The 23,572-nt window shown below is 44.4% G+C and overlaps 1 protein-coding gene across 3 annotated transcripts in view; it reads left to right on the forward strand.

Annotated features, from left to right (window-relative positions):
• The first annotated feature begins 8,284 nt into the window (after positions 1–8,284).
• The window catches only part of C32H6orf89 (chromosome 32 C6orf89 homolog), a 39,839-nt gene continuing 24,551 nt past the window's right edge, over positions 8,285–23,572 (forward strand). The window contains exons 1-2 of one of the 3 annotated variants that reach the window (XM_087858185.1): positions 15,276–15,410; positions 21,594–21,690. Coding sequence is in view for 2 of the 3 variants with exons in the window: in XM_045777801.2 (XP_045633757.1) it covers positions 8,351–8,352 (2 nt within the window). In the remaining variant the exon portion in view is untranslated. Of the gene's footprint in view, positions 8,353–15,256; positions 15,411–21,593; positions 21,691–23,572 lie in introns of those variants that run through there. The other 2 variants (XM_045777801.2, XM_045777800.2) reach the window with 2 other exon arrangements.

Here is a 23,572-nt window from a genome sequence, read left to right on the forward strand (position 1 = left end):
AGACACTCTCCGGACGCTCTGATTGGTTGGTTTAGGCATGGAAGGCGGGAACAACCAGCAAATCTGCACTCCGATTGGAGTTAATATCCCAACTTTCAATTGGAAGAATTTCCTAGGTCCGCAAAAGGGCAAAAACCTGAAAGGGAATGGAAATGATGACTAGTCTCTGATCTTTGTAAGGCCCTGTACAATTTACGTTGCACTACACTTTATTCTTATCTACTTCACAAAGCAATCTTGTAAAGTAGATATTATTGTTCCCATTTTTCAGTTGTGAAAACTGAGACCCAGCAGTGAAATGATCTGTTCATTTGTCCGTAGCCATACAGCAAACCCGAGGCTCCAGACTTCAAAGAGTAAGGGAGAGAGGAAGGGGAAGGGCCAGGAAGAAAATGAGAAGGAAAGAGAGAGACAGGAGACCGAAGATCAAAGAGATGAGGGCTAAAGCAGGGCTCAGTGACTGGCTGGGATAGATGGGATAGAAGGTTGTTAGGAAGGTTTGTTCAGGGCTAAAGAGAAGCAAAGTAGAGGTCCTGCGAGGTTTGGAGGGAGGTCAAGAAGGAAATGGGTAAGTAATCATATGCTATAGAAGCTTTGCACACTGGTTAATAACGATGGCTAAGTGAATTCTTACTTTATGTCAGGCATCAAGTTAAGCACTACTGTGTACTTTCATATTGTTAAAATCAAACACAAATGAAGACCAGACTTGAAAATTTCCTGAGCAGGCAAACCAGTTTAGTCATAAAAGCAAATTTTAATTTAGCTTGTTCTGTAAAATAAGCAAAACTTAACTCGGGCCACTTCTTGTTAATGCCTCTGAAAATCAAAAAGGAAACTTAAAGTGTTCTCAAAACGGATGTGAAGTAAGTACTTGTAACCCATTCCTGTCACTAGGAAAACTCTAATATTGTAACTGATCCGAAGAGTAAAAAGCCACTGCCTCCTCACCATTATGAACTGCTTCATGACAATATACCTCTGACCCTCTCATCCCATGTTCAGTTTGAATGGTTCCAGTTTGCTAATTATTTTTTGTGCGTGATGAACTTTTACTAATTACTATTTCGGTGATGCAGTGGTTTTACTTCTGCTATTTCTGAACTTTTGACAACACTTAATCTTCAAAACCCCACGAGGTAGATATTACTATTCCCCTTTTCCTTTAAGGAAGCTGAACCTTACAAAGATTGAGTAACTTGCTCAAAGTACCACAGCTGTGAGCCTCTGTGCTTAATCACAGTTCAACCCTAATTTCCTTAGTTGTCAGGTAGGAACAGGGTATACAATGTTGTAAAGATCACATTAGACAGTGAACAAGCTGGGCCTCCTCCGTTTCTGTGCCCTTTTCACAGAGTACTGAGAATAGGGTGTTCAGGTTTGTTGAATGAATAATGCGCAGAAAATACATTTTAAACTGACGAGCACTGGGTAATGTAAGGTATAATAAATTTTACACCTTCTGCAGTCTCGTGTTCATGTCCTCTTTGTGACCCTTGAGCCAGACAGAAAAGTGATCATCGTTGGCCCATTCTGCCCTTTGTTATTTGAGTTGCCTTTCTCTGGGCCTTATGTAGTTCCTTACTATATATTCTGGGAGGCTTAGGGCACAGTGAGAATGCATTGGGATTTTACACAAGAGTAAGCCTGTGTCTTGCTGTGTCATTCCAAAGTCCTTCCTGAAGAAACTCAGTACTTATTGGCCTTTTTGTCCCCAGAAGAACATTGGGTGACTACAGGGAGGAATTGACAAAGATTTCTTCTGAGTTATAACTAATAGTCCACATTAAATTACTCAAAGTAGCTTATATTTACTTCATCTATTCTGTTAAGCTTGGTGTGTCTTCTGAATAAATGTCCTTTATTAAAAACAAAATTATATCAGGTGCCTGCGTGGCGCAGTCGTTAAGTGTCTGCCTTAGGCTAGGGCGTGATCCCAGCATTATGGGATCGAGCCCCACATCAGGCTTCTCCGCTGGGAGCCTGCTTCTTCCTCTCCTACTCCCCCTGCTTGTGTTCCCTCTCTCGCTGGCTGTCTCTCTGCCAAATAAATAAATAAAATCTTTCAAAAAAACAAACAAAAACAAAACAAAATTATAAACTTTTACAGAAACATCATTTTTTGGGCTAGAGAACTGAAGATCACCCTCTTTCTCTCTGCTCCCTATAAGTGGATACATCATCAAGCCCTGTCAATTCTTTTTTCCCAAGATAACCCAAATTGTTTCCCTTCCTTCCTATTCCAACTGCTGTTTCAGACCTTTAACACCAGGATTATTTTAGAAGCCCCCTTGTGGGGTTCCCTGCCTTTTGGCTTTTCCCCACTAATCCCTCCTACACACACAGCAGCAGCAGCCAAAGCTTTGCTCCCAGTATGTCACTTCTTTACCACGAAATGTTAAATGGTTTCCCTTTGTCTATTAAAATAAAGTCCCAGGGTGCCTCGGTGGCTCAGTCGGTTAAGCATCTGCCTTTGGCTCAGGTCATGATCCCAGGGTCCAGGGATTGAGCCCCGTGTCGGGCTCCCTGCTCGGCAGGGAGTCTGCTTCTCCCTTTTACTCTCCCTCTGTGCTCTCTCGCTCTCTCTCAAATAAATAAATTTTTTAAAATCTTAAAAAAATAAAGTCCCAAACCACTTGGCCTGGGCTTGAAGGCCCTTGACCATTAACCTCAATGACTTCCCCAGCCCAATTTCCTGCTATTTCACCCATGTCTTAAATGTGCCACGAGCATTCCCACTTCAAGGCCTTTGCTCAGGCCATTCCTTTCCTTGCAATGCTTCCCAAACCTCGCCTGTGACTTTGTCCCAACTCCTTCAGGAAACCTCTCTACCCTTTCTGTCTGCAAGTAGACTTTCTCCCCTCTTGGTCTTTAATCATGTGCCACCTTTCATTGTTGTCTGACTTAGCCTGTCCTCTCCAAGTAGATTGTTAAGAGCCCACGTTCGGGACCAAGTCCTAGTTTAGTTCAGTTAGCATTCTCCCAGGGCCTGTTCCAGACAAGAACATGAACAGAGGGAGCTTCCTGTGGCTGGGGCAGAGCTGAGGCAGCAGCCCACAAACAAGCCATTCTGTGGTACAGAGTGCTATTCCCTGGAAACCTTCTCAAGGGTTTTTCTAAATAGACTAAAGAAATGAGTACGTGTACCCATCATTTCCCTCCCCATTCTCTCCCCTGAACAGTTACTCCGCCTGTGCCCCCAGTCACTGTGGTTCTAGTCACCAGACTCCTCACCCTCCCTCAGCTACAATCCGACACACATTATGCATTTCCAAACACTTTCATACTCATGATCTCTTCCCAGTCTCCCATTGGCCAGGTTTTAGAGCGGAGGGCTCTGACGGACCAACAGGAGGAAGTGATCAGCTCCAAGCCCCACCAGGATTTAATATGGGCTGGAATCCAAGCCTTTCTGCTGCCTTCCTCTCCTGAGCCTGTCTACTAACCTGGCAGCCTTTCTGATTTGTTATACCTGGGAAATCCTCCTTGAGTTGATTCTTATTCTTCCATTCCTTTTACCTAGACCATCAAAGTTGTTTTTCCCTTGAACTTTCCAAAGTTAATTTTTCCTCTCCCAATCTAGCCATCATCCATCCCACCAAATTTATATGGCCATAATAGAACTCTGATCATGTCACAACCCTGCTCAAAAACCTTCAGTGGCTCCCCACTGCCCATAGATCAAAGTCTTAGCATTCAAGTTCTTCCTGGCTATGCCAAACTGATCTTTAAACTTTGTTTCTTCTATAAGTAGCCTTGGCCTCACTCAGATTAACTCTCTATGTTCTCAGAATGTGCTCATATCTTCCCTGCTCTGAATCTTCTTACGCCCTTGTCTTATGCCTGAAATGTCCATTCTCAGTCTCCAATGTCTGAATCCTCATAGCCACTTCCCCTTTCTCCCTAAATCTTTTCCTGGAGCACCTACCAGCTACTAGGCATTAAGGAAAATAAACACAGGTCACAGATATTGTGCCCAACCCCAAAGGAACTCACATCCTACGAGAGACAGATAAACACAGCTACGAGAGAGTGGAATGAGGGGTGACTGGGTGGCTCAGTCGTTAAGCGTCTGCCTTTGGCTCAGGTCATGATCCCAGCATTCTGGGATCCAGCCCCCGCATCGGGCTCCCTGCTCAGTGGGAAGCCTGCTTCTCCCTCTCCCACTCCCCCTGCTTGTGTTCCCTCTCTCGCTGCTTCTCTCTCTGTCAAATAAATAAATAAAATCTTAAAAAAAAAAAAAGAGAGTGGAATGAGAGTTGTAATAAAGTATCTGGTACTTCCTGACCTCTGGTTGTTCCAGAGCTGGCTTTGGGTAGTCAGAGATTTCCCAGGGAGTGATAACCTGAGCTGAGATCTGGAAAATGGTGGAGTTAGCCAGAAGCCAGGAGAGATTTCTCCTCTTCATGGATCTGGAACATTATAAAGATATTGGGAAGTCAGAGAGTATTTCTTGGGCCGTCCTGGAGCTGAGTGTGAGGGAATCATAAAGGATCTTAGAACTTGATTCTGAAGGTAATAGGGACATGTGAAGTGGCAAAATCAGATTTTGTCTTCTGGAAGTGTCCCTCAGGCTGTGGTATGGAGACTGGCAGGAGGGGCCAGGAAGAAATGGGCTTTCTAGGGCCTGTGGACTCCCCAGAGTACTTTTTTTTTTTTTTAAGATTTTATTTATTTGAGAGAAAGTGAGAGCATGAGTGGTGGGGAGGGGCAGAGGGAGGGAGAGAAGCAGACTCCCTGCTGAGCAAGGAGACTGCCATGGGGCTCCATCCCAGGACCCTGAGATCATGATCTGAGCTGAGGGCAGACACTTAACAAACTGAACCATCTAGGCACCCTCAGGATACTTTTGTTAAGTACAAATTTAAATTCGGAATACATTCAGAAAAGTGGACAGATCCTATGTGTAACAGTTCAATTAATTATTTTGAAGTAAACGCACCACTAATCAAGAAAAGAGATGTTTCCAACTCCAGAGAAGCTCCCTCTACCAATCAGTACCACTCCCCCCAGAAAGGTAACCACTTTATGACTTCTGAATTCATAGATTGTTTTTCTCTGTTTTTGAAATTTACATAGATGAAGGTATGAGGTATTTTTTGTGTGTCTGGCTTCTTTTGCTTAACATTATGTTTGCAAGATATATCCATGTTGGGGCACCTGAGTGGCTCAGTCGTTAAGCGTATGCCTTCGGCTCAGGTCGTGATCCCAGAGTCCTGGGATCGAGGCCCGCATCGGGCTCCTCTGCTGGGAGCCTGCTTCTTCCTCTCTCACTCCCCCTGCTTGTGTTCCCTCTCTCACTGTCTGTCTCTCTCTCTAATAAATAAATAAAATCTTTAAAAAAAAGATAAATCCATGCTGTTGTATGCAGTGGCTGGGTAGTATTCTGTTGCATGAATATACTTCATGCCTTAAACATTCTTTTCTTTCTTTCTTTCTTTCTTTCTTTCTTTCTTTCTTTCTTTCTTTCTTTCTTTCTTTCTTTCCTTTCTTTCTTTCTTTCTTTCTTTCTTTCTTTCTTTCTTTCTTTCTTCTTTCTCTTTTTTTTAGTAGTCTCCATGCCAGTCATGGAGCCCAGTGCATGGCCTGAACTCATGACCCTGAGATCAAGACCTGAGCTGAGATCAAGAGTCAGATACTCAACTGAGTGAGCCACTCAGGCGCCCCTATATATTCTATTCTTCATGGTCACTGGAATGTTTCCAGATCGTGTCTACGACAAATAGTGCTGCCATGAATATTTTTGTATGTATCTTGGTGCACTGTATGTGAATTTTTTGGAATATATACGTAGAAGTAGAATTGCTAAGCCATAGGTTATATGTATATTATAATTTGTTAGCCAGACTGTTTTCCTAAATGGCTATAGCAATTTACATCCCTACCAGCAGTGTGTGAGCTGCTGTTGCTGCACTTCCTCAACACTTACTTAGTGTTGCTAGTCTTTTCCGTTGAAGCAATTTTGGAGCCTGTATAAGATCTCATAGTCATTTCCCTAACAACTAATGATTAGTGAAGTTGAATACTTTTTTACATGTGTATTTGCCATTTAGGTATCCTCTTTTGTGGTATTATCTTTTTGTGTTCAAATCTTCTGCTCATTCTTCTATTTGGCTGTCCAGACATCTTTTTCTTTTTTTCTTTTTTTTTTAAATATTTTATTTATTTATTCGACAGAGATAGAGACAGCCAGCGAGAGAGGGAACACAAGCAGGGGGAGTGGGAGAGGAAGAAGCAGGCTCATAGCGGAGGAGCCTGATGTGGGGCTCGATCCCGTGACGCCGGGATCACGCCCTGAGCCGAAGGCAGACGCTTAACCGCTGTGCCACCCAGGCGCCCCCAGACATCTTTTTCTTATTGGTAGAGTTCTTTATGTATCCTGGATATAAGCTCTTTGTTGGTTTCTTTCATTCTATAAGTTGTCTTTTTGGTTCTCTTAATTGTGTCTTTTAATGGACAGAGGTGGTTTCTAATTTTAATGTGGTCTACTGTATCTTATCTCTTACAGAACATCTCAATTCTGACTAGCCACATTTAAGTACTCAATAGTCACTTGCTTGGCAATGGTATTGGACAGAGCTGCTCTAAAGTTTTATTGTTTTGTTTTTCTCATGCAGAGCTGTAATGCACATAGAATTTATTTTGGTGTATGGTGTTAGATTGGAGTCAAGTTTCATTTTTTCCTATATGGATATACAACTGACCAAAAAACATCTATCTATTTATCAGAATTATTTATTGGAAGCATTATCCTTTCCTCACTCCTCTGTTGTACCTCTCTGTCATAAAGCAAGTGTCTATATATGTGTGGTTCTCATTTTGGTCTCTCTATTCTGCTCAATTAGTTTGCCTATCCCTGCATCAGTATCACACTGTCTTTGTAGTTAGCTTTATTAGTCTGAACCCAGTAGCATTTTTTAAAAAAGATTTTATTTATTTATTTATTTATTTATTTATTTATTTATTTGACAGAGAGATAGCCAGCGAGAGAGGGAACACAGCAGGGGAGTGGGAGAGGAAGAAGCAGGCTCCCGGCGGAGGAGCCCGATGTGGGACTCGATCCCAGAGCGCCGGGATCACGCCCTGAGCCAAAGGCAGACGCTTAAGGACTGCGCTACCCAGGCGCCCCCCCAGTAGCATTTTGATGGCAGATCTCTAATAGAAAATATTTAGGATCTTGGCACTAAAGACAAAACAAAATAAGGAGCCTGGGTTCAAATCGTGACTGTACCACTCTTTATGTAATCTTGAGCAAGTTAACCTTTCCATAAACCTCAGCTTGGTTAGTATGAGGATAAATGTTGTGGGGTATCAGAGAGGAAGAATTTCCTCTACACTTCAAGGCTCTTCCAGCTGGACAAAGAATCAAACTGACCTGCAACAGATTAACAAGAAAAAAATCAAATTTAGTTTCATATATGCAGGGAATACACACACACACACAAACAATTCCAAAGACAGCCAACATAAGGCTTATATGAGACAACCTGAGCTAAGGAGAGGGGCAAGGGTCTGGAGATACAAAGAAGAAAAAGGCCCCCTTCTATTAGCAGGAAGGTGAGAGGAGATGTTTGAAAAACAAAAGTTGTCCTGTAAGTTTCTTAAGTAAAGGGGAATATGTATTAACCCCTCTCTTTCTGGTACAGACAGGCAGTTGAGGGGGAGGTAGGGAGATTTCCTTAAACTCCTGGATTTTGATTGCTTTTGGTTCAAAATAATCATCACACCAAAGTGCCCCATCTTGGGGTGGCCTGCCCTTCGCCCGTACAGGAACTATTTATATGATAGGGTTGTTGAATTGGTTTCACGAACATAAAGGGCTTGGTAACGTCTGGCAGGGTAAGCTTCAATAAATATTCATGAGTGGGCTATGTGTTCATTTGAGTGACTGTCTGCTAGTCTTTCTTTTAGACGAAGAGCTCCCAGAGCCTTTAAGGGCCTGCCCTCCATTGCCTGTCCCTCCCACTCCCACCCCTTAATGCCTAATACGCTGCCCGGCACGTAGTGGGGGCTCAATAAAAACCTGTTGAATGGATCAGCGCCGCCAGAGGGACAGACCCTGACATGGACTGTAACAGACCGAGCAGGAAGAACCCGACGCCAGGGGGAGCAAGAACCCGTGCTCTCCAGATCTCGCGGGAGTTGGCGCGCGCGGCAATGTCGCGGCCTCTGTTTCTGACGGAAGCGCGGGGCTTGAGGAAGGAGCTATCTTAGGGCGCGCGGCTTCGCCTGTGGCGAGGGAGTTGCTTCCGGGTTGCGCGCCCGGAAGCAGGAAGTTGTCGGCTTACCCTCCTCGCCCGGCGGCAGCTGTCCCCGAGGCGGGAGGAGCCCGAGAGGGCGCGGGCCCCGCATGTGAGTGACTGGGGCCTGAGACCGGGAGGGGGGAGGCGCTGTGACAGTCTCACCGCCGTGCCCGTCTGTGACATCCTCGCGCAGCCCCTTGCTCTTGCGGAAATGCCTTTTCTGCCCGCTGGTGTTTCGCAGACTGACTGCACCCCCGGCAACTTACCCCTCTTCCCCCGCTCCAGGGTCGACTCCCTTAAGACCTCTTTTCTTTCCTTGGCTCCGTGGGGTCGAGCAAAGGGAGGTCGACCCTGCTTGAACCTGTTTGGCAGGCGTCACAGCGGTGTCCAAAACACGACCGGCGAAGACCAGATTTCACTGCCCTTTTGACGGATTTCTAATTTTTTTGTATATTGAGAGTAGATTCCCCACCCTCCCTTCAAAATATCTTTTTCTAATTGTTACCGGTGGAAGCTTGCCTTGTGTCAATGGAAGTCTCGGTTCTTGCATTCCCCACAAAATATTTACACGAGGATCTGCACTGGAATAAAGACAGTGAGAAGGAAGATAGCAAGCACAAAGCGGTTTATTAAAAGACAGTACACTCAAATGGCGTGGTTACGTCTGGGGTTGGTGACTGCCCCGACGCTACCAGAGTTTTTCCCTTTCAAGTAACTGGGGTCATGAGTCCTGGACAAGGTAGTCTTTAATGGAGGCTGCCTCCGATAATTTGGGAGACTCCTACCGGTGGGGAGGGAGAATTTTTGCCCTACAAGTTTCCTGCTGTAACTGTCATGGCCGCCTTCCCTCACCAGGGGGGCAAACCTCGATGCAAATGTAATATAATGAAGTCTGGGATTACCTTGGGGCAGAAGTTGAAGAGAGCACAAGCTCTGCACCTGCTGTTCTTGGTCTTGTAGTCCTGGAAAGCTGGGAACCACAAAACCAGGATGTTTGTCCTCAGGTCTCTAAATGTAACTCATTTATGGCCGCCCTTGCCTCCAGCTCGTATGTGACAGCCTTCTGTATCATTCCGCCTTCAAGGACTTGGGACTCTGAAGTCTTTAAGGTTGAGGGCGGAAGTCAAGCTTCTGTAGTCCTTCCTGCTGAACAGGGGCAGTATTTTCGTCAGAGTCCCAATCTTTGCTATCTGTCTAGGGCATTAGGAGGTGGTATGGGGTTAAGGTGGAGTGGGGCTTGTGTCCTGGTCTCAGAAGGCTTGACTACTTCGGTCCAGGGGCTATGGTAGTTTTGATACTCACTTGATAGGGGCTATCCTTGTTGCAATAAGAGCTTAAGTTGAACCTGTCTAACATGAGAGAAGATGGAACTTCGTTATAAGGTGAAGAAGACATTGTCCAAAAAAACAAAAGAAAGATCACGCAATAAGAGGTCCCGTGAAGAAGGGAAATATCCGTAAGACCCCCCAGGATAGGAGGTAGTGGTTGTGCCTGATAGGAGATGTGAAGTCTTTTGATACTTATTGAATAAACCCTGACTGATTGACATAAAAATATTATTCTTAAACTAATGGCAGGTACCCCCTTGGGCAGAAGCGAGTATATTTAATGCCCTTTGATTTTGGAGGACTACCCCTGAGAGTGAGTTGAGTTGCTTGTCTAAGGTTGCTAGGACTTGCATACTTTCTTGAATGGATTTGCCTAATTCTCGAGAGAGTTGAGAAGAAAGGACAGTCCTAGTGATCCCTGTGGCTGTTCCTGAGGTTGCTCCTGGGAGGGCCCCTAGTGAGAGAAGTGTAAGGACCTCCTGCTTGAATATGGATGTTTCAGTTACAATAGAGTGGGAAACTCTTTGAGTACCTCCTATGAGGGATACATCTGGAGCTAACCAGGCCAAAGAACAAGTGCCCTTCCATCCATTTGGAAGGACTAGGTATGCTTGAGTTCCACAAATAGAGTCCCTTCTGAGGATGCAGGTGAGCCTTGGTTAGGATAGAAAAGAGGGCGCCTGGGAGGTGCAGTTGGTTGAGCGTCGGACTCTTGGTTTTGGCTCGAGTTGTGAGATTGAGCCCGTTGGGCTCCACGCTCAGCTGAGTCTGCTTGGGATTCTCTCTCCCTCTGCTCCCCTCCCCCCAAATAAATAAATCTTTAGGGGAAAAAAAAAGATAGAAAATAAAGGGACTTCCTTGGAGGGAGTTCCCCCAGGGCCAACAGTGGCCCTAAAGGGTACCGAAGTCAGTATGAAGGCAGGCAAGGGGGTCATGACTGGATGTTGTGCAGTTGTATTGGGCTGTTCAGAAAAGACGAGGTTTCAGTAAGGATTGCAGAATATGTTCTGGGAGTTTTTCCAATGGGAGATAGGGCTGTTGGTAAGATGTGTTGAAGAAGAAGGGAGGTTATTTGGGCTGACGGATGGTCCTGACTATTGAGACATGGTGGACCCAATAGGGGGGTTGATGGTGAATTTAGGGGGAAGGTTAAAAGTGGGGGTATTTTAACGGTGTTAAAGTAGTGATCAGAAACACTTCCCCAAAAGAATGACTCACCCAGCGAAGTTAGGTTGAAATGATAAAGGCATTGAGATAAGGGAATAGAACCCACTGGAGTCCCAGATGATGGGCTAGCACTAACACAGATTGGGAAGGTCATATTAAAGAGTTTAAGTTGAGTATATAAGAGTTCCAAAATAGCAGGTGTTGGGAGGGGCCCCTGAGCATTTAGGATTTTTGTGCTGCGTTCCATGACCTATCTTTGGAAGTTTCTTGCACTTCAAGGTCCTTGTTGGTTGCCCACAATGAAGCAGACACAGGAGTTACAATGGCTAAGTGGGTCCCACACATATCCAGCAAGAGGAATTGGTGTGTTGAGATAGCATTGAGCAGTATAAGTGATGGTGCTAAGGGGTTAGAGTTGCGTACTTGTGTGGTCCAGGGCAGTGTGAGAATTACCAGGCAGAAGAAGTGAGTTGTGGTCAAAGAGGTACTGATGGATTTCTTTAAGGGTGTAGTCTTAGAAGTCCCCCTGGAGGAACTTTGACCACACTAAGGTATTGGACATAACAGAATAGAGGATTTTAGGATTTACCTGAGATGGCCCCTTTTTGAAGAGCATACTCAAAAGTATCAGGGTTGTCCTCTTGATTAGAGGTCACAGCAGGTTTGGCTCAGGAGAGATGGATCCAACTGGCAATTTTGGGGACCTTGATGACTGTAGGGTAGGGCTGAATAAAAGAACAGTATAGGGTCTCTTCTATAAAGGAGTTAGTTGGGATCCAGGAGATTCATCTCTCCAGGTTTTAATTAGGATGTCATCTCCTGGTTGGACTGCGGAGGTTGGGTTTGAGTGGTAGGGCTTTGGTAGGATATGTTTTTCCCATAGAGCCTCTCAAAGGTACTAACTGAATAGAGTCCTGTCTCAAGAACAGATGAATTTTAGCTTCGTCAGTAGCCATTCACTCCCATAACCAGACAGGAGTTGAAGGAAAGCTTACCGTAAAAGAGGTTAAGACAGTAGGTGGCTCCTGTGTCCAAAAGAAATTGTCCTACTTGCCACGTCAAGGGTCACCCTGGGCCCCATTGCAATGATGGAAACAGTGAGTGGGGGAGCCTATTGGTGCCCTACAGCTGCTCAGACCATGGTGGTGACAGCTAGAAGGAATTCTGAACCTCTGGTTCTCGGACTAGAGGGGCAGTCTCTCCTCCAATGTCCATTATGAGGACATTGAGCACAGGCCATATTATAGACTTAAGGTCATTCATCTCTCTGGTGTTCCTCCTTTTTGCAATGGTAGCGGGCTCCTTTTGGTGTCTCCCTCTTGAGGGAGATGATGAGGTGATGACTGGTTTGACAAGGCCACCAGGAGTTGAGCCTGTCTCTGATCCTTGTACTTTTCCTTTTTCCCTTTTTTTCCACTCCTGGTCCTGGCCATAGAATACCAAATTGACCACCTTAGGGAGTTCAGAGCTTGGGGTATCTGGCCCTAGGGATAACTTATGGAGTTTCCTCCTAATATTTGGGGTAGTCTGAGTGATGAGTTGGCCATTAAAAACTGTAAGACCTGCCTCTGATCTGGGATCATGGTTGGTATGTGTAGTTAAAAGTCTCTCTTGGCCTTTGCCTAAAGGCTGCAGGGTTTTTTCCCCTGGTTTATGAGAGCCAGCTTGTTATAATTAATTGGCTTTGACTGGTATTTTTTCATTCCATTTGTTAGGCAGATTGTAAGATGGTCTCGGGACCATTGTCCTTGTAGAGTCTCATAGTTCCAATGAGGATCTGTGATTGGGACTGCCATGTTATCTGCCAGATACCTCACACTGGAACTATGAAGTTTATCCCCAAATTGGATGGCAGGCTCCCCAGTTCCATCTCGGTCTGCCTTGGAGAGAGTCTGATTGAGAATGACCACTATGTCCTTCAGGACAAATCAAAAGTTAGTGCCAAACTAACTGATATGTGTCAGGGTCCTCAGAGAAATCTCCCAAGTCCTTTTGGACTTGGTGGAGATCACTCATAGAGAATGGAGTTTGGTGGCGCCTGGGTGGCACAGTCGTTAAGCGTCTGCCTTCGGCTCAGGGCGTGATCCTGGCGTTCTGGGATTGAGTCCCACATCAGGCTCCTCAGCTGGGAGCCTGCTTCTTACTCTCCCACTCCCCCTGCTTGTGTTCCCTCTCTCGTTGGCTGTCTCTCTGTGTCAAATAAATAAATAAAATCTTAAAAAAAAAAAAAAAAAAGAATGGAGTTTGGACCCGCATGGTGGTTCTGGTTGGACCGGCCATTTCCTGGAGGGGACACAGAATTGGAAGGGGTTTGTTAGGACTTGAGGGTGTTTGTGGTCCTGGATATGGGGATACTGAATCATTGTTTTGGGCGATGGTAGGGTTTGGTGGGGCAGTGGGCCTTGGAGAAGCCTCCTCTGGTGGTGGGGGAGGCGGCTTAGAGCTTAGATCTGTGAGGACAGCTAAAGTGGACAGCTCCATTTTGCAGGTTTTGATAAGCCTGCGGTTTGTTTGAGGAACATGAAGGCTTGGACCTAAGGAATCTGAGACCTCTGTCCCTAGTCTCTACAAAAGAGATCTAGCTGTAAGATGGTGTTATAAAGTTTGTTTTTTGTTTGTTTGTTTGTTTTAAGGGAGCAAGAGAGAGAGACCATGAGCAGGGGAGAGGGGCAGAGGGAGAGAGAGAAGCAGACTCCCCTACTGAGCAGGGAGCCCAATGCGGGACTCAATCCCAGGACCCTGGAATCATGACCTGAGCTGAAGGCAGGTGCTTACTAACTGAGCCACCCAGGTGCCCCAGTAAGATGGTGTTATAATCCAATGTCCTATTGTGGGGTCCTGTTATATTGGGGCCATGCTGTATGCAGAAAAGATGAACCATTTCCTCTTTAAAGTTTGGGGGCCAAACATTCCAGTTAGGGAGGATGCATCCTGGGGTGATCTGACAACCAGTTTCCCATCTGTAAGGGGATAGCAAAGAGAAGAAGGAGTAGACACAATATTTCAAGTGTCCCCATTGGAATGTTGTATATCCAGAATGAAGATGGCCTTCTCCCTGCTCTGAAGAACAGCCCTGAGGGTGTCCCCCAGGAGAGGCCCACGGCCTTAATTAATATTACTACAGCCTATCCTTTCTTTACCTGCCTCCTCGCAATTGAGGTGCCCACGAGGGAGGGCATTGGTATATTTTATGGTCCCTAATGAATCCCCCAGTGCCAAGATGTATGGCTTGGCCCACAACACCTATGTAGTTCCATTTCCAGATTTCATCCCAGGCTCCTCTCAAAAGTATTAACTTCAGGAGTTGGAATAGGCACGAAGATTTCCGCTTCCCCTACTGGAAATCAACTCCCACACGAGACCATGATTAGCATGCACCCACCTTGGATTAAGTTTCAGAGGGTGATTGAGACCATCTTTCCAGAAAGGGAAGGGGGGGGTCACGTGAGGATATCTGATATGAGGCAACAGAAAAGGTAGAACTCCTGGTTAGATGGATCATCTAGGAGGTTGAGTGAGTATGAGGATGGACAGAACCAGCAGATCGGACAGCAAGTCCTCGGGTTTTGAGGGGCACACACTTTGTGTGATGGCAGAAGAGGTTTAGGAAAGGAAGAAATGCAGACAGTAGTAGTCATATTGCAAAGTGAGTGAGAGCTGACATCCGAGAAAGTAAATCAGACGTGGGTCCTCTAGCCCCAGCGGGGTGAGGACTATCTTATCTTGTGCGATCGGAGTCATGGCACCAAAAGATGTTACCGATGGAAGCTTGCATTGTGTCAAAGTGTCGGCTCTCGGATTCCCCTCAAAAAATTTCTGTGAGGATCCGCTCTCGAATAAAGACAGAAGGAATGTACCAAGCACAAAGCATTTTATTAAAGAACAGTACACTGTCAAGGTGGAGGGGAGGGGGATTGACAACTACCCCAAGGCTGTAGGGAGTTTTTTCCTTCTATGTAAGTGGGGTCTAGAGCTAGGGAGGAGGCGGTCTTTAATGGAGGTTGCGTCGGAAGGTTTGGAGACTCCTCCTGCAGGTGCGGAGGGAGAAATTTTGCCCCTACAAGGTTCCTACCGGAACTATCAAGGCCGCGTTCCCCCACGGGGGGCGGGGGGTGGGAGAGTGAAACCGCAATGCAAACAGTGACGTTTGCTCTGTACCAGCTGCCCTTGGTCCGCTAGCCCGGGAAAGTTGGAAACCACAGTGTTTGCTTGTCTTTCTTTTAGACGAAGAGCTCCCAGAGCCTTTAAGGGCCTGCCCTCCACTGCTTATCCCTTCCACTCCCACCCCTTAATGCCTAACACGCTGCCCGGCACGTAGTAGGGGTCTCAATAAAAGCTTGCTGAATGGATCAGCGCAGCTGCGAAGCCCGGGTTAAGCGCACCCCTACATGAACTGAAACAGACGGAGCAGGAAGAACCCGACGCCAGGGGGAGCAAGAACCTCTCCAGATCTCGCGGGAGTTGGCGCGCGCGGCAACGTCGCGGACTCTGTTTCTGACGGAAGCGCGGGGGCGTGAAGAAGGAGCTACCCTAGGGCGCGCGGCCTCGCCTATGGCGAGGGAGTTGCTTCCGGGTTGCACGCCCGGAAGCAGGAAGTTGTCGGCTTACACTCCTCGCCCGGCGGCTGCTGTCCCCGAGGCGGGAGGAGCCCGAGAGGGCGCGGGCCCCGCATGTGAGTGACTGGGGCCCGAGGCCGGGAGGGGGGAGGCGCTGTGACAGTCTCACCGCCGTGCCCGTCTGTGACATCCTCGCGCAGCCCCTTGCCCCTGCGCAAACCCCGTTTCTGAGCCGCTGGTGTTTCGCAGACTGCACCTCTGGCAACTTCCCCTCCCTGCCCCCGCTCCAGGGTCGACTCCCTTAAGACCTTTTCTTTCCTTGGCTCCGTGGGGCCGTGCAAAGCGAGGTCGACCTTGCTTGAACCTGTTTGGCAAGCGTCACAGCGGTGTCCAAAACACGGTTGGCGCTGTCGAAGACTAGATTTCACTGCCCTTTTGACGGATTCTAATTTTTTTGTAAATTGAGAGTAGATTCCCCGCCCCCCCGAAACATCTTTTTTTTTTTTTTTTTTTTTTTAAGTGTGGACTTGTATGTGATGATCGTAGCATCTAGGATTTCAGAAAGTTGTATGGCTTGGTTTATTGACCCGATGAGCAGTTTGTAGTCACCTTTTAGTACAAAAATCGCCTGCCTCGTGCTCCATAGTTTCTTAAGACCATTAACCCTGGTGGCACACCTTTTCCTGTTTAAGAGTCTGCATAGCCTTGGTTTTCGCGAGTACATTAAAAGTATTCAATCATCACTTTATAATAGAAACTACTCCCAGATACTTATTATTCTGACTTTTTCAGATTGCTCATTTGGTTGAATCCTTTACGGGCATTTCTCCCTTAATGAAAGTGTGTATTTGACTTTATCACAGTTTCTTTCTAAAGAACAACCCAAATACAACTTTGCTACATTGAAGTTTTGACTGAAGTTCACATACTCCAACTTGTGTACCAAAGAGTGACCCTGTTTGCCCTGTTAGGCCCTTTCTGCTTTGGACCAAAACAACTTTCAAGACCCAATTTGAATCCCTGTTTCTCTACAGCTACCCTACAACACCATGATTGTCTAACTGGGAGGTTCCTAATCTCATCTAAATACTTCTTAGGTTGATGCATTTTTAAGAATAAGAAGAATAAAAGGTAAAGTGAATAAAGCATTAGGTAAATTAGTTTGAGAAAAGAGTGATCACTTTAGGTCCTTTCTGTAAGTTTGCTTAGTAGACATTGATCAGGTTCCATGTGCCCGAGGTGAATTTCGATGTCTGTTCTTCGTTTCTTCTGTTACTTTCTCCATTTATCTTTGCTTTCAAGTGTTAAATAACATTCAAATGAGTTAATTTTAAAGATATAATTGGCTTTATTAATCAATTCATTATAATCAGGCAGCATCCCATCTAGCAAGTAGAGGAGAGCTCCTAAGGGCTACAGAAAAGGAAAGGTTTTTAAAGGTAGAGAAAGGGGCACCTGGGTGCCTCAGCCTATTAAGTGTCCAACTCTTGATTTAGGCTCAGGTCATGATCTCAGGGTTGTGAGATTGATCCCTACGTTGGGTTCCACACTCAGTGGGATGTCTGCTTGAGATTCTCCCTCTTCCCCTCCTTCCACCCACACACAAGCTTGCACTCTCTCTCTCTCTAAAAATAAATAGGGTGCACCTGGATGGCTCAGTCAGTTAAGCATCTGCCTTCAGCTCTGGTCATGACCCCAGGGTTCTGGGATCAAGCCCCACATCAGGCTCCCTGCTTAGTGGGGAGCCTGCTTCTCCCTCTCCCGTTCCCCCTGCTTGTGCTCTCTGTTGAATAAATAAAATCTAAAAAAAATTAATAAATAAAATATTTTTAAAAAATAAAGGTAGAGAATAGAATAAATAAAGGTATACGCATGTGTGCACGCTTTCTCTCTTTTTTAAGGCAAGCTCAATCCTGAGGAGAATGGAAGAGTTCTATCAGTAAATTTTCTAGCACTGACCAGAAATTCCATGTTAAAGTTCTATAAAGTTCTAGGAGGTTTGAAACTGGAGTTAGGTTAGGTGTTAAGTCTTGGTTTACTGACTCAACCTAAGGGACGCCATTTTGGCCTATGATTTTCTTTTTAACACAAGAAACAATTTAGTGTGAGGAGACATGGAAATAGGTATAACACAGAGTGATCAAGTTGTGTTTAAGGTTCAAAGGACAAACATCAAGGCTGGAATAAGGAGTTCACTCATTGGAAAAGCATGGGAGCTAGACTTTGAAGCCTGAGGAAATTATGTGTGCAAAAGCAAAAAGGTGTGAAACGGTATGGCAGTGAAGCATGTGAAGAAGGAATGGGAAATGAGACTGAACAGGTAAGCAGTGACCAGGTCATAAAGGGCCATGCTAAGTAATTTGGACTTCATCTTGTAACAATTATTAAGTATTAAATTTGGGTATTGGGACAAATATTTTACATTCATCATCTTGTAATCCCTGAACAACAGTGTTGGAAAGACACAATTATCCCCATTTTATAAAATAATGAAAACTCTGAGGCTTAGATTAAGTAGTATCTCATGGCTACACAGTAGATGGAAGATCAAGTTATTATCCCGCTTTTTCCGATTCCATTGCCTTCTTAACCCACTGTGCTACATTGTTCCACAGCAGGGCATGTGGACTCAGGGAAGTTGCTTTATTTTATTTATTTATTTGTTTATTTGAGAGGGAGAGAGAGAATCTTTTTTTTTTTTTAAAGATTTTATTTATTTATTTGACAGAGATAGGGACAGCCAGTGAGAGAGGGAACACAAGCAGGGGAAGTGGGAGAGGAAGAAGCAGGCTCATAGCAGAGGAGCCTGATGTGGGGCTCGATCCCATAACGCCGGGATCACGCCCTGAGCCGAAGGCAGACGCTTAACCGCTGTGCCACCCAGGCACCCCGAGAGAGAGAATCTTAAGCAGGCTCCACGCCTAGCGTGGAACCCGACATCGGTCTTGCTCTCACAACTCTGAGGAAAAGACCTAAACCAAAACCAAGAGTTGGATGCTTAACCAACTATGCCACCCGGGAGCCCCTCAAGGAAGTTGCTTTAAATAGATGAGTAACATGAACCAATTTGTGTTTCAGAAAAATAATTTGTGGAGAGAGTAGAGGATGGATTGGAGAGGGGAAGGAGGACTGGAAGTATAGAGATTAAGTATATCTTTGTGATGGTCCATGGGAGAGATGTTGGGGGCCTTAACTGCCATTGATGTAGAGCAAAAGAGGATATGATGAATGTGGGAATTATACCGGGGGTGGAATTGAGGATTTAGTGATTGGTTCATTGGTGGTGTTGAGGAAGAAGGAAGAGAGGTTTTAGATTTGGGGAACTGGTATTTCTGTTAATGACAAAGCAGAATGTAGTAAGAGAAATGGAGGGGGGAATGCAGGGGGGAAAATAGTAAGTTATGGACATAATACATATTGGGGACAGTAGGAAATTTCAGCCAGGGTGTCTGGTAGGTAGATAAATGGATGGGTCTGGAGTTCTGGGAAGGAGAAGAGATTTGGGAATCACTAATAGGTGGTGGTTAAAGCCATGGAGTGGATGAGAAGATCAAGGACAACTGTAATGAATACCAGCATTCAGGGGTGTAGTCTCTGAGAAAAGAGAATGATAGCAAGGTTTGAGAGCACTGGAGGGAGGAAATGGATAGCAACAGCAGCTTCTGCAGAGAGGTCAGGTAAGGTGATAGTTGAGAAAACATCCTTTGGACTTGGCATGTAGAGAGCCATTGGTGGCCTGAGTGAGGGCAGTATCGGTGTGAGCAGGGCAGAAATACGATTTCAAGAAGTTAATAAACAAATAGAGACCTGGGAAAAAAGGTGAAGTGATGCGGTTTTGTTTTTGTTTGTTTTGTTTTGTTTTTAAAGGAGCTTGGCTCTGAAGGGAGGGGGAACATGAGCACTGGAATTCTAGAGAGGAAGGGTTTACTGTTGTTTTAATGGTAGAAACTAGAAAAGGTGAGGATAGGACCAGGTAGAAGTAAGTTTTAAAATGTGGGGGTTACTGCTTCAAATACATTCATATCATAAAGGACCAAGAAAAAAAGAAAGCGGCCAGGATCTGTTCTAGATTTAAATAGACCAAAGAGACATGACAGCTAGTTGTGATGTGTGACTATTGATTGGATCCTGAGTTTCTAAAAAAATTATATGGCCTTTTTTTTTTTAACAGAAATTTGACTATGGAGTGCGTATTAGGTAATCTTAGAGAGTTATTTTAGTAGGTATGATAATTTCGCTTCTGGTGAGGTAGAACTGTGTCCTTATTCTGAGGAGATGCATGCTAAAATATTGAGAAGTGATTTCGTGATGTGTCACAACTAACTTTTATATGGTTCTGGCAAAAACAGAGAGGAGACAGATAAAGCATATTTGGCCAAATGTTAACGATCAGTCTAAGGGAAGGATATACAAGTGTTTATTGTAGCATTTCCGTTTTTCTGGAGGCTTGAAATTTTTCAAAATAAGCTGTTGGAAAAAGTGAAAGTGGCATATTTTCATTGAGTGAAGAAAGTATCAGATTCACCAAGTTTCACTGGATGGAGATGTTCAGAAAGAGGACTGAGTCAAGTGATGATAAAACTGCAAAAAGGTAGAATTCCCTCAGTTGTAAATTTAGTCTGACCTCTTAACCTGTTTTCCGCTTTAAACATTTTTATTGATAAGTTCTGTCATTCTATCAGCTGTGCCTCTGTCCTGTTTTTTCCCTAGACTGAGACCCAGAAGGAATTGTGGAGAACATCTCATCAGAGCTGTCAGTGCTTCCTTCTATTCCTGAGATGCTCCTTCAGAAGTGAAGCCTAGCCTCCTGGCTTACACCCCCCCCCACCTCCACCCTGACCTCTCTTGAAAGCAGAATTTCTTAACCTCAGCACTCTTAACAGTTGGAGTGGGACAGTTCTTTGTTATGGGGGGCTGTCCTTGTAGGATGTTTAGTCTTTACCCACTAGATGCTAGTGGGGCCCCTCCAGTTTTGACAATCTAAAATGTCTCCAGACATTGCCCAATGTCCCCTGGGGGCAAACTCATCCCTGGTTGAGAACTGCTGTTCTAAAGCAGTGTTTCCTAATTGGGGTGTGCCTTTAATCAACAGGGAAGACTTTCAATACTTCTGCACCTGGATCCCACTCCCAGAGGTTCTAGCAATTCATTATGTCCAGGGTGGTGTATGATACCTTGATTTTTCATAATTCTGCTAGTGACCCCGTCTGTGCCCTTGCAGGTGTAAGCCACTGTTAGGAGTCAAGCTCACTCTTTGGAACTTCCCTCTGTGGCAAAGCTCATTGCTACCAGAGTTGGATCTTCTTTCTATCTGCAGGTAAAGGCTTAGCCGATTTCACTCAGTCACCTCATGCTTGATGCTTAGCCATGACTTTGTGGTTGTTTTTTTTGTTGTTGTTGTTAAGGGACAAGATCTTTTTTTTTTAATACAAATCCTTGTGTTGAGAGCTGACTTTCAGATCACAGCAAGGAGCTGCTTTGCTAGTATGAAATCCCAACCCAAGGGGACCTTTTTGTGCGTGTTTAATTAATATCATATCTACTAGATGCCAGTACCCCTCCAGTGTGAGCATCAAAAATGTCTCCAGACTTTCCAAATGTCCCCTGTCCCAGTTGAGGACCACTGGTCTAACCAAAGCCAAAAGGAGGGCTTATTATGAAGATCTGCATGTGTTCTTAGAAACTTTATGAAATTATGAGTAATGACCCTTCCAATAACTTGGGGAATGTGTCAGAATCTCAAGGAAATAGGATGTACAGTTTGCAAAAATATATTCAGTATCGTAATAACATTGTATACTTGAATTACAAAAAACAAACTATTTTTGCAATACAAACTGGGAGTTTGGTGAGATGTTTATGTGTATTAAAAGTAGGCAGAGGTTTGTGAAGGTTTCAAAATAGTCATCAGAAATGATGGTAGTTAGTTCTCATCACCTGCACTTTTGTTCCCTTCACGGTTCTCCTAAAGGCACAACAGTGTGATGTTCTCTGCTGCCTAAGGGATACCTACACGTGCTCCACCTTCCAACACTTTCAGATTTTTTACTGGAATTTTTTCTAGAATGCTCGCTGCTCTCTTTTCTGGTCCTTTACTGAATTTTAATGGATTTTGACTAGGTATTGTTGGGTAATTAATTGTAGTTTGTTTGAATGAATATTATCCTTGCTTGCTTGCTTGCTTGCTTGCTGAGAATGTCTGTTAACTTCAACTGAAAAATACTATCTCTGGAATCGCTATTCACAAAATCACGATGTGAAAAATATTGTAATAAGTTACTGCTTTATTCTTTTTCCAGGAATCATTGTAGTTGATTTTCAGCCACTCAGTTGTGATAATCGAGGGACATGGTGTTGTGGTTTCCACTCTGCCAGCACAGAATAGGAAAATACTTGGTAAGGGAGGCAGCATGCATAAAGGTTAAAAGCATCAACCCTGAAGTCAGGCACACTTGACTTCATGTCCCAGCAAGTTACGGAACCTTTCTGAGCCTTAGTTTCGATATCTGTGAAATGGGATTAATCACACCTACCTTTTGGCAAAACAAAGAAAGCAAAGCGAGACAAACCAAGAAACAGAGTCTTAACTGTAGAGAACAAACTGATGATTGCCAGAGGGGAGATTTGTGGGGGGATGGGGAAATAGGTAAAGGGGATTAAGAGTACACTTAACCATGATGGCATTAAGTAATGTATACAATTGTTGAATTATTATATTGTACATCTGACACTGGTAGAACACTGTATGTTAACTATACTGGAATTAAAATTAAAACAATAAAAAAAAAGTCACACCTACCTTCTGGGATTGCTGTGATGATTTACTAAGATAATGTTTCTAGAGTGCTTAGCACAGTGCCTGGCATACAGGATAGCATAACAGGAAGTGGTAATACAGGAATGCAATTTGGCGTAAGTCTTTAATTTCTAATGAATTGAATTTTTTCTACTTCCTGAAGTCTTCATCTAGTCTTAAAATTTTAGAGCTAGAGGGGACTTTGAAAACCTTCTAGTTTAGTCCTTTTATTTTTTGGATGAGGAAATAGACCAGGTGATTCAGTCAGATCATAGCAGTGTAGTGTAATAAATGCCACAACAGGCATAAGTTCAAATTCTAAAAATATACATTTTATTTTATTTTATTTACTTATAAAAACCAAACTCTGGGTCTCCATGTTGAAGTTTATTGTTGATGCAAGTTCTTTCTTTCTTTCTTTTTTTTTTTTAAGATTTTATTCATTCATTTGACAGAGACACAGCGAGGGAGGGAACACAAGCAGGGGGAGTGGGAGAAGGAGAAGCAGGCTTCCCACTGAGCAGGGATCCTGGTGCAGGGCTTGATGCGGGGCTCCATCCCAGGACCCCAGGACCCTGGGATCATGACGTGAGCCGAAGGCAGATGTCCAACGACTGAGCCCATCTGCTCCTAAATATACATTTTAAAAATGTCTTTATGGAGCTTTAATTTATATGCCATAAAATTCACCCATTTGAAATATACAGTTCAATGTACATTTTACTATGTTTTTAGTATATTCACCAAGTTGTGCAACTCTCACCACAATTAAAGTTTAGAATATTTTTGTCACTTTAGAGAGAAACCCTGTATCTTCTTTTTTTTTAAAACCACATGATTTTATTTTTTTTTCTATTTAAAATACAAATATTTTTTTAAATGATTTTTTATTATATTATGTTAGTCACCATACAGTACATCCCCGGTTTCCGATGTAAGGCTCGATGATTCATTAGTTGTGTATAACACCCAGTGCACCATGCAATACGTGCCCTCCTTACTACCCATCACCAGTCTATCCCATTCCCCCACCCCCCTCCCCTCTGAGGCCCTCAGTTTGTTTCTCATAGTCCATAGTCTCTCATGTTTCATTCCCCCTTCTGATTACCCCCCCTTTCTTTATCCCTTTCTTCCCCTACCGATCATCCTAGTTCTTATGTTCCATAGATGAGAGAAATCATATGATAGTTGTCTTTCTCTGCTTGACTTATTTCACTTAGCATTATCTCCTCCAGTGCCGTCCATGTTGTAGCAAATGTTGAGAACTCATTCTTTCTGATAGCTGAGTAATATTCCATTGTATATATGGACCACAACTTAATCCAGTCATCTGTTGAAGGGCATCTCAGCTCCTTCCACGATTTAGCTATTGTGGACATTGCTGCTATGAACATTGGGGTGCATATGGCTCTTCTCTTTACTACGTCTGTATCTTTGGGGTAAACACCCAGTAGTGCAATGGCTGGATCATAGGGTAGCTCA

The sequence above is a fragment of the Ursus americanus genome, chromosome 32, assembly GCF_024610735.1.
Source record: "Ursus americanus isolate L20-20 chromosome 32, mUrsAme1.1.p, whole genome shotgun sequence".
NCBI classification, from domain to species: Eukaryota; Metazoa; Chordata; class Mammalia; order Carnivora; family Ursidae; genus Ursus; species Ursus americanus.